This window comes from Nycticebus coucang, chromosome 20 (assembly GCF_027406575.1).
Source record: "Nycticebus coucang isolate mNycCou1 chromosome 20, mNycCou1.pri, whole genome shotgun sequence".
Taxonomy (NCBI): domain Eukaryota; kingdom Metazoa; phylum Chordata; class Mammalia; order Primates; family Lorisidae; genus Nycticebus; species Nycticebus coucang.
The window spans coordinates 59,065,620-59,077,001 of NC_069799.1; the positions used below are offsets into that span (position 1 = coordinate 59,065,620).

General features: G+C 45.4%; 1 protein-coding gene across 9 annotated transcripts in view; it reads left to right on the forward strand.

Annotated features, from left to right (window-relative positions):
- FRMD4A (FERM domain containing 4A) overlaps positions 1-11,382 on the forward strand; it is a 607,160-nt gene extending 595,778 nt beyond the window's left edge. For 7 of the 9 annotated variants that reach the window (XM_053572753.1, XM_053572754.1, XM_053572751.1 and 4 more), the window contains 2 exons: positions 491-587; positions 8,117-11,382. In XM_053572753.1, coding sequence (XP_053428728.1) covers positions 491-587; positions 8,117-8,219 — 200 coding nt within the window. In that variant the 3' untranslated portion in view covers positions 8,220-11,382. Of the gene's footprint in view, positions 1-490; positions 588-3,089; positions 3,162-8,116 lie in introns of all 9 variants that reach the window. The other 2 variants (XM_053572752.1, XM_053572748.1) reach the window with 1 other exon arrangement.

Genomic DNA, 11,382 nt, shown 5'->3' on the forward strand with positions numbered 1-11,382 from the left:
ACTCTGAGCTATCCACAACGACAAATTCCTAGTCAAAAAGCTCTGCCCTCTTCCAAGTGGGAAATGATGAGCCTGACACAGTGGGAGGAGAGCTCTGAGGCTCTTTCCAGAGGCTACCTGTTCATAAGGGAGAGCAGCATTTTCATACAGGCCCACTCCTGAAAGTGCCCTGAGGCCTTGCTCAGATCTCCCTCAAGGGCCTACAGGGCTTCAGGTTCTTCTCTACTATGGAAGCTGCCACCATCCCTATGGCCAGTTCCTGGTGGCAAAGCAGGGACCTAGGATGCCAGGTCAGCTTAAAAATGTAATGGGTGGGATGCAAAGGTGGGTAGGATGCATAGATGCTTCCCCACTGAGACCCTGCCACAGGGCCATATGCAGCATAACTGGAAATGGTGACTCCTGGCCACAGGGTTGGTATGGGCCACAAGCTGCAAGCTCCTTCACCTGCGTCTGATCCCTGTCTTCTCTCTGACCCCCCTGCACACAGCTGCCTTACCTCAAAGCCAGAGAAGCTCAACGCCGTCGAGTGAAGTTGGAGCCACGCCCCCAAGCAGTCCCCACCACATCCTAACCTGGCAGACTGGGTGAGTTCTCCTTCCAGGCCTTGACCTGCTTTCTCCAGGCTCCAGACTGCATGCGCTAGAGAGTATCATAAACATTAAGATCCTGGTGACATAAGGATATGTCAGTAAGCGAACAGTGAGGGTTTATTACTGGGGAAATTCCTCATGAAATGCTGTCACCTTCCTTCTATCTGGCTGTCCCTTCAGATAGAAGGGTGAATTCTCTGTGCTCTGTTAGGGTAGGCCACGGTCCCTGGGACATGAGTAGGTGGAAACAAAAACTGAAATATTGCTTCTTCAGTCACAATTCCAGATAGCTTGGATTTGGTTTATATCCAGGCCAACTCAACATGCCAGACAAGAGCATCAGGGGTGGGGGAAAGAGCTAATTAAGCACCTCTGTGTGCCCAGTCTGAGCCAGATGTTCTGAGCATGCCTGCTGGCTGGGTGTCAGGCTCTGTCCTGGCCAACCACCTGTTCTTTATCAGCAAAGGCAATCAGGTACCTTGAAATCTTTCCTTTAAATGGAAGCCACAAACAGCAAAATTAATGAAACCAAAGGTCTGCTCCTTGTGCAGCTTTAAATGTAGGCACATAGCATCATAACTACTGGAAGGCCTGGCAGACACAGGCAACCTGCTTGAGTCTACTATCCCTGCCTCTTCTGTTGCTCCTGAGACAGCACCTCTAAGTGAATATTGCATTTTGTCAACACCTTTTGATTAGAGGAGTAAAGGGTCCCCATACCCAGCTTTCTCCACAGTTTCTGGTTTCCTGGAGCATCATTTGGGATGTCTGGAAAAGTGTGACAGCTGTCCGTGAGTTGACTTGTGAGCAAACCACAGTTCTAGAACTGCCTTTCAGACTCCCACACTTGCCATTTTTGTTTCTTCAAATTTATCTGTAGTGACTTCACACCAAGTTTTTTGGAGCCTTAGTTTTTGGCAAGGGAAAAGGGGAGCTAACGTTGATTGAGTGCTTGCTGTGTACTCAGAGGTGGGGCACTTCTAGTACATGAGTTCCTATAATCCCCACTGCAAGCTTGCAAGTTTTAAAGATGAAAGTCAGAAAAAATAAGAGCATTGCCCACAGTCAGACAGCTGTGGAGGGAGCCGGAACTTCAGCTCTATGACCCTAAACCCTTGCTTTCCCAAGTGTTGTCCCCAGACTAGAAGCATGAGTCAGCCAGGGAGAGAGGAGAGCTGTCATCAGGAATGCAGATTCTTGGGTTCACCTATGACCTACTGAATCCAAAACTCCAAGGGTGGTGCCCAGCAGGCTGTGTCTTAACTAGCCCAGCTGGAGATTCTGATGCATACACACAAGTTTGGCAATCCTTGAACTACATCTTCTGTGCTGTCTCTCTTATTCTTTTGGAATGAAGGGAATTTGTAGTCCCAACTACAGTATTCTTACGTCCACTCTTTCTTGGTCTGTCTTTTGGGCATTAGCTACCCCTCTGTCCTTATTACAGATCACTAACAGCACCCACTCACCAGCCACACCCCAGCTCTAGCCTATGTGGACAGGCAGCCTCTGCAAGATTTAGGGTCCAAGAGTCTCACTAAGATAATGCATAAAAGAAATGACACATTTTCTGTACACATACCTCCAGTGGCTAGACCAGGCGTCCTCAAACTGCGGCCCACATGAAGCAGTGTGAGTTGTATTTGTTCCCGTTTTGTTTTTTACTTCAAAATAAGATATGTGCATAGGAATTTGTTCATCGTTTTGTGTTTTGTTTTGTTTTTTTTTTAACTATAGTCTGGCCCTCCAACGGTCTTGAGGGACAGTGAATTGACCCCTTGTTTAAAAAGTTTGAGGATGCCTGGGCTAGACCATCTCCTCTAAATAAGAAACACCAAATCTCAAGATACCCCTCTAGATTCTCCAGATTGTCTGGGTCTTGTCCAGTCTCACCTAATCCAAATAAAGTAGAACCCTGCAAGGTGACACCCAAGGGACTGTAACAAACTGGGCAATATCTGTACATGCAGCATATATCAGGTCTGTGAAAATTAGGGCCACTTAGGGAGGGGTCAGCTATAGAGGTTCTACTGTATATGGTTGTTTTATCTGATGGCAACAGGTTCTGAAGTTCACAAACACCCCTCACAGGCCTCTGCCCTTAAGCTGGTCTTGAAACTTCCCTCTTTCACCACATGTACCTAGTAAGGACTCAAGACAAATTAGAAACAAAAAGATATTTTTAGTTCTTGAAGTAAACAGTTTTGCCTGATGAAGTTGAATTATCATTAACAAACAATTACCGTTCTCTGAAATGTGATAAGAAAATGAGACAATAGGTAAAAAGTGCCAAAGCCTGTCTTCCTAACAGAACTAAAGAGGTCTTACGGGGACTGGATGTTCTGCAGGACTTGTGTTATGTATTTGTCGCTAACCCTTGGGTGTCTAATCAACTGGCCCTTCCAGTGTGTGAGTAAGCTACTAATCACGTCTGTGTCAGTTCCTCTCTTTAACATGACATCTCTTCTCTTCCTCCTCCTCTCCTCTTTTGTTCAGAGAAGCAACAACAAACTCACCCATTATGGATGGGTCTGAGTCTCCAACTCACCAAAGTCCTGATGAATAGAGGTATCGTAAGGGGATGTTTTGTTCTTTCTGCCCATGCGTTTGTGCCTCCCAGATGTGCCGCCTGTGTGTTGCCTTTCCCTGTGTCGTAGTTTCCAGAAGGGGCCACCCAAATGATGGGGAACTGTATGTGTATACATATGTTCTTCCATCAGATGTTATTAGCTATTCCCAATCCTGCTTCTGAGAAAAGACTCATAAAGTACGTTTAGACTTTTCTGGGCTCTGTGTACATACAAATACCTGTAGACGTTTTTTAGTTTAGTAACTGGTGCCCATGAAAAGGACTGAGTTGATCCAGGATCACCTGAAGATCAATAGAATTTCACTCTGCCATTCTTGAGTTACATCTGCACTTTGTACCCAGCGCTGCAGAACCCACTCTGCTTTTCAAAATGCAGTCACCACAACGGGAGCTTAATAGACACGACCCGAGCACCACCTGGCTTACTGAATCGCAGTCTGCATTTATCAGGATCCCCAGGTGAAGGCAAAGCATGACTCTAGGTTGCAGGAAACAGTCATACCTGGTCTGGTTCCTAACTGGGACACAGATGGTGAAATCCAATAGCATTTCAAGGGATAATGCAACTGATAAGGACACCACACACACATGGATAAGTAGTTGTAAGTCTGTTAGGTTTCAAATTCTTGAATGTGAATTCTTGGAACTGTTAGCACAGTTCCTGGAATATACTCAGGGTTCAATTTTTTGATCTATCAGGAGACAGATACCGAAGGGAAATGAGAAACTGCTGTACTTACGTGTTAAGTTCTCTGAGAACTTCCGAGGTGGGGACATCACTGTTAAGCTCGTGGAGATGCTACACTAAGCCCAGCCTCAGAGGCCTGCCGTGGGCTTAGCCGGGGGAGCTCGATCAAAAGAGGCCATTCTAAGGGCAAAAGCACAGATGTGGAAACAAGGCAGAGGGCAGCGTTTAGATAAAAAATGTTTTCACTCCACCATAGAGAAAGACCAAGGCTTCAGCCTGAAAAGCAAGTTAGGACAATTTTTACTGCAGCTGGGGAGAATAAAGGAAGATGGACACCTCACTGTCCACTGCCAGAGAAGAGATGTAGGATGAAGCCACGAAAGCAACCTTTTTGCAGTAGAAAGAATCACCTTTTCTTCCCCCAGAGTGGGGGGCCCAGTCATCTGCTGAGAGGAATGGTAGTGGGAACTTGAGAATTAAGCCAGTTTTAAAGGGCTGCTGTGGAAGTGCAGTCACAACAGCTTGAAATACAGAGAGCAGCACCTAAGCCGGCTAGACAGCCTTATCAAGTATTAATAAACTATGAAGAGAAAGAATTGGTGAAAAGGACATTGACAAAATCCATTTACAAAATTTATATAAAAATAGTTCCATTGAAATTCCTCCCTCTAAGATCTTAGGGTGGTGGGGGTGGGGGGTGCAGATAAAACACTAGGTGAAGCAGTTATAAAGCACAAGCCTCACTAAGATGTGGATGACGGAGGCGCATGAATTCACCACCTGTCATCAGAGCGCCCTGCCTTAGACCGTACCCCTGGCAGGCCTCACATCTCTGCACATCCCTGAGTATAAACTGAGAAGGGGCATTCTGGCAGTGGCCCTCAGAAGTCACCCCTCCCTGGATCAGGTCTAAGGTTAAGGCTTTGAGACCATTTCTAGATCTTTCTCATATCCCAGCACATAAGACGGTGACTAACTGACCTACAGTTACTGAGGTGACCACTTAGTGGCCCCCTGCTTATAGTATTTGTGAAGAATAAACGCTTCCTAAATGGCCTCTGTTAACTTCGCTTTCTCAGCACGTGGCAGTTCTTGGCTATTAGCCTCGAACTGAATTTGTGCTGAATGAGGGGCAAGGCTGGCACGGAGCAGAGAGAACAAAGGTTTCTTCGCCAAACGTGAGAATAAAAGACCGACATCAAGTAACATTTATGGCTTTCAAAACCACATATTACCTAGCACTTCTGGAGGCCCAGGCAGGAGAATCACTTAAGCCAGGAGTCGGAGTCATTGTGAGCTGTAATAATGCCGTTCTATGCTAGCCAGGGCGATAGGGGAAGACTCTGTCTCAAAAAACACACACAGAAAACTACATTAGGTATATTACTAATGGTGGGGACCATTTCTTAATGGTCTGTGTGAAACAGCGAAAGGTTGGATGAATACGTCTTTTCTTCCAGCTTCATACTTTCTTCTTTTATTCCTGTAGTAAATAAATTTAACCTGAATACAATAAGCATGCCACACTAGTCAGAGTCAGCCCTTTCTGGGTTGTTGTAGAGGCAGGAGGAAGGCTGGCCAGTGCTTTTCACACTGTGGCCCGACATTCAGAGATGGTTTACCTATTTTCTACACTGGCTTTCTCTTTGTTTTTTTGAGACCTCAGAGTCTCACTCTGTTGCCCCAGGCTAGAGTACTGTGGCATCACAATTCACTGCAACCTCAAACTCCTGGGTTCAAGTGGTCCTCCTGCTTTAGCCTCCGAGGTAGCTAGAACTATAGGACCCGCCACAACACCCACCTGATTTTTCTATTTTTAACCTCTTACTCAGGCTGGTCTTGAACTCTTGAGCTCAAGCAATCTACCAGCCTCAGCGTCCCAGAGTGCTAGGATTACAAGAGTGAGCCACCACACCCAGCCTACACTGGCTTTTTTTTTTTTTTTCCTTTCCTATTTTTGAGACAGAATCTCCCTCTTTCATCCTGGGTAGAGTGCCATGGCATCAAAGCTCATAGCAACCTCAACCCTTGGGCTCAAGGGATCCTCTTGCCTCAGCCTCCCAAGTAGCTGGGACTATAAGCGCCCTTCATGACACCCAGCTAATTTTTCTATTTTTAGTAGAGACAGGGTCTTACTCTTGATCAGGCTGGTGTCAGTCTCCCAGAGTGCTAGGATTACAGGTATGAGCCATCACTGTACCTGGCCTACAGCTGGCTTTCTTTTAAGGTAATGTGCTAAACTAGATGATCTTATACAGAACTTGATATTATCTCCATGGAATCGCCCGTGTGGGACTCTGTGACCCAGAAGCCTCCCTGATAAACAGCAGGAGAGTACTGTGGTCCAGCCGAGACTGAGACTCTGTCGTCACATAGGGACTAAACCACCACAGACCACTTTCCTAATCCACTGCCTTATCCACACACCAAAGCTTTGAACCCAGTGGCCTTCCCTTGAGGTCTTGGGATCAATACATAGTGGACTAGTGGACTTTTAGTTCCTCTGAAGCAGATTATATGGTCACAAAAGCACTTCATATTTGTGATAAGTACAACAATTAGTACTCAGCTACTTTTTAACAGTAACAGTCTCAACCAGAAAGTACTTAGGATACTATATGAAAGATTCAAACACATTTTATAATATGAGGCTATTTAACCCTTTGCCCCCACAAAGCACTCAGAAATGAAACATACCTATAGGCATCATTCACACCAAACTGAACTTGTTTGAACACCTATAGGCATTGTTTACAGTCAAAAGGTTAAGATGATACTGTTTGGGGAGCTCTGGGTGAAACAAAACAATGCAGGACTTCTCAGTGCCTTTAACATATGTACATATACACTGTACTGCTCCAAAAGGGCAGAGTCCTCAAACTAATTTGTCCATCAAACATTTTATTTCCTTAGGGCACCTCCCAGGACTCCTTTCAGAAACACTGACTGAAGTGTAGTTCCTTATATTCTGCAAAGCCCCTAAGGAAAAGTCTGTCCTAAAAAGATAGTGTTTGTGTCAGAACCAAGATTTCCATCCAATTTTTTCTTTTCTGCCTGGCTCACTGCAACCTCAAACTCCTAGACTCACGTGATCCTCTTGCCTCAGCCTCCCAAGTAGCTATGACTGCAGGCACCTGCCACGATGCTCAGGCTGATCTCGAACTCCTGAGCTCCAACAATCCTCCTACCATGGCCTCCCAGAGTGCTGGGACTACAGGCGCGAGCCACGGCGCCCACATCAGCCTTAGTTACATGTGAGAAAGAACAGTGAAAGACCGAGGACACCGGGGCTGCGGCAGCTGCGGCAGAGGTCGCTGCTTCTCTTCCTGTCTCTCGTTCTGCCTCCTGCTCCCATGAGCTCATTCTCATCGTTTCAAAGCTGTTTGTCCTGGCGTCCCTGCACCAGGGACTATTCCTGGAGGACTGTCATTGGCCCACCTGGGTCACTTGTTCCCCCGAGTAGGTGTGGGGTGGCACCCTGGTGCGGTTAGGAAGGGGCTGTCCCCAAGGAGCAGCAGAGGGATGATTATTCCTCAGTGATGGCTCTCTAGTAATGATTATGGACTTTAACGAATGAATTCCATCCAGCCAACACAGTGACGCCTACCTGAAATAGACTTGTTTTAAAAGCCACTTATCTATTTCTGTATATACTCCTGTATATTTTAAATGAACGCTTCTTTATAATCACAAAATAATACATGTTATTTAGAATAAAGCACAATCGGCAGTGATTTTTTTTTTTTTTTTTTGGAAAAACTCAATTCAAAATATCACCTCAGTTTCACTCTAGGGAAACCTCACATTTCCAATGTTCTTCTAGGACAGAATAAAAATCTACTAGTGAGACCTGGTCACCCCCAGGTCTCATGCAGGATGACCCAGGCAGCCACTGTGTGGGAAAGTCACCCCAAGGGATGCAGCTGTGGAGTTCTGGGCCTGGGGTGCTTAGAGAGCTCCCAGCGCTCAAGTGCACCCCAGACCAGTTCAAGCAGCATCTCTGGAGTGGGGCCCAAACCTGAGTATTTTCGAGAACTCCCAGGTGACTCCTGGATCCAGCTCAGCTTGAGGATTAAGAGTTTGCATTATTCGAGGTTCAGACAGTCTGTGGCTGTCTGTAGAGCTGTTGGGAGTATGGAGCTCCTCTCTCAGGAAGACTGACGGCCAGCTTGGGCCCCAGGGGAAGAGAGGCCAGTCTGTGCCCTTCCTTCTCCCCTAAGTGTCTCCCTTCTTGGTTCCCCACAGGAGCTACAATGACAGCTGTTTCCTGGATTCCTCCCTCTATCCAGAACTAGCTGATGTCCAGTGGTACGGGCAGGAAAAAGCCAAGCCCGGGACCCTCGTGTGAGCCAGCCCGGCCTGATCTGACCGCCTCAACGCCATTCTGAGATCACCTCACTGCCTCTCATTTGCCTTACCCAGACACACTGTCACCCTGCACCAGCTTTGGCCCTCAGCACTTTTCTTCTCCTGTCTCCGCATTCCCTCACCCTTGAAAACCTGACTGAGGAGACATTCTGGAAGGTTCCGGTCCCACTGTGTGTCCCCTGGCTCTCTTGCCCGCAGAGGGCCAGACACCAATCCTCAATGGCACCTTGGTAGCTTCCCCTGCCATGACAGCCCCCAGGCCAGGAACCATCAGGGAGGCCGGCCAGCATCAAATTCCTGTAGACAAGCAGCAGCACTGGAAGACAGGACGGGGGCGGAGGACAGGGTGATTTGGAAGGACTGCCACCTGTAGGCCAACCAAGCACTTCGTGGAGAGGACACCTGGTGGGATATTCAGCTCCTACCTGAAATATTCCTTAGAGAGACGGCTGGGGGTGGGTGGGAAGGGGAAGATGAAAAGGAAGCACCACACTGCAGACTGCATCAGAGGACCACAATCAGTTCTATGCTGCCAAAGATTAAACAAAAAATAATAAAAACACGAGAGGGGCCAAGAGGAAGACATTCTTTCTGCAAGGAAACTTCCTCTACATTCTAAACTGCTACTACACACAAGTGAAAGTCAACCATCTCTAATCTGGCGTCCTGGCTCTCCTCCTCCCTTAATGGTCCACATCTCTGTGGACAGCCTGAAATACTAACCCAGTGTGAAGGTGAAGACGAGGGAGTCTTGGCTGGCACAGCTGATGCAGACTCTCCATCAGTCTGGACACCAAGGAAGAGACACCCCCAGGGAGTAGCAGAATGTACGATTAGCCCTGGTCTACGCAGGTGGTTCAGCCCAAGACTCAACTGCTGCTTTCCTTTTGGGATCTGTTGTAAACGTAAGGTGATAATTGCCAAAAGTGGTTCTCTCATTAAAACAAACAGTAAAAGTGTATCCTATTTTTTTGCACAAGGTGTTTCATTTTCTTTTTTATGGGAAACCAAGGGAAAAGCACATTGCAATCCATTCAAGCGTTTTAACTGTCGTGGCTCATTTTATGTTTGTCAGCACTTGTGTGACAAAGAGCTCAGATCCGACTTCTATGTGTCACTTATTCTAAGACCCCAACTATGCCCTTAGGTAGAAAAGATTTGACTCATGTGTCTACTAGCCAACAGGCAGAGCAGGGTTAAAAAAAAAAAAAAATCCGCTCCCGAAGGGCCCATGTACCTACAACATTGTCAGTTACTCTGATGCACCACGTTTGTGTGCAGATACCAAAAGAGGAAGAAAGAAGGAAGTAAAATAACATGTGTGGGAGCTGCACGTTTACATGTGTGTGAAGCTATGCTTCAATCTTCAAAGGTCTCAAAGCCATCAATCTTCAAAGGTCTCAAAAATACTTTTATAATAACAAGTGCACAATCTTAGTTGGGTTGTTCAAGATGGCACAAAAAGGTCTACACGGAGGTGGTAAGCTGTGCTTGTTGGTGCAAGTGGGGGGGCGAGGGTTTTTTTCTCACTTGTGATGACTTCCTATTGGAAAGGCATTTGACAGCCAGGGACAGGAGCCAGGGTGGGGGTAGTTTTGTGGGAAAGCAGAACTGAAATTAGTTTTAGCGTAAGAAAATTCTTTGTTTTTCATGTGTGTGTAATCCAAGAATAACAATAGACGTACCAGACCAGGCGGGTAAGACTGGATACTAGAACAAAGCAATTACTCACGGTGTTCCCTCTGCGGCAGCCTGGAATGTGCTGGGAGCCGAGTCAGGGTGTGCACAGCAGGCAGGGACCAGGTGGGCCACGGCCTCCTCCACTGGCCTCTGTGAACAACTCACGGCCTGCTTTCTGCAGCTCCCAGCACTGCTGGTGATCCCAGCTTGTGTGGAAGAGGATTACGATTCCCAGAACACAGTTAGGGTATACCTGCAGGATACACAGAAACTGATTATGACATTACTAAGTGATTCTGGGGATGGATTGGGGGATTTTTTTTGTTGCTCTTATTTTGACAGTCAGAGCTAGAGTTTTTTTTTTTTTCCTTCCCTATTTGGAAATATTATACATTGGGCCATTTTTCTTTCTCCCAAATCAGAAGATACGTGAATAATCAGACTGGACTATGTGCAACAGGAAAAATCATAAAAGAAATAGAGAAGATGTTGAGGTCACATTGTCACAAGTTATACAACGTGGATAGTAGTTTGAAGCCAGTCTGAAGTAAATCAGATCAAGCCCACCTGAGTTACAAGGAATGAGAGGCAAAAGTTCTTCCTTTGTGAAAACTTGGGTTATGTTTTAGAATCAGGGGAGCAGGAAATGGAATAGGAGCAGGAATACAGTTCTAACAAACATCATGATAGTCTGGTAGTAAAGACAGAGATTAAGTAAAACAGGTTTTACTGTTTAGCTGTGTTCAGTTAATACAAAAAAATGTACATACATTGTTAGTCCTTTGAGACTGACATGATTAATGATCAGTGTGCTGGGAAACGATGTAGTTATTGTATACAAGCACTTGCAAACTCTTTATATAGCCCTATTTCTTTAAAACAAAATAAGATGAAATATGAAGCCCCTGGTCTGATACAAAGTCCCTATTGGATTCTTTGGATGCATATGAGAAATCACCTGTTTAAGCCAGAGGACTGGTAAAAACACAAACATCAGACTATGTTGTGAGCCAGGTTGATTTTTTTTTAATTTTATTATATGCAGATGAGTGTTAAAACTATTAAAAATTCCTATTTGTTTTCATTATTAGTTCAAAATATAGCAAACCCCATCCAGGTGCTATCAGATGACCAATTACTGCTTAGTTAACTAGGTGTAAAGTTTTACATATACATTAACGTCAATAGTTTATTACAAGTTGTGTAAAATGGACTCTAGTTTAACAATGGGGGGGGGAAGATTAGGTTGCTCCTGAAACTGACTGTAGAGCATGTAAAATGATTTTACTGGATTCTGTTCAACTGTAATCAATGAAAAAGATGTATGTTGTAGACAAAGTTGCAGAATTAAAAAAGAAATCTGCTTTTAATTTATTCTTTTTGTATTAAGAATTTGTATAGTACTTTACATTTTGCAGAACAGTGTTGTCAACACTTATTAAAGCATTTTCAAAATGAAAAGA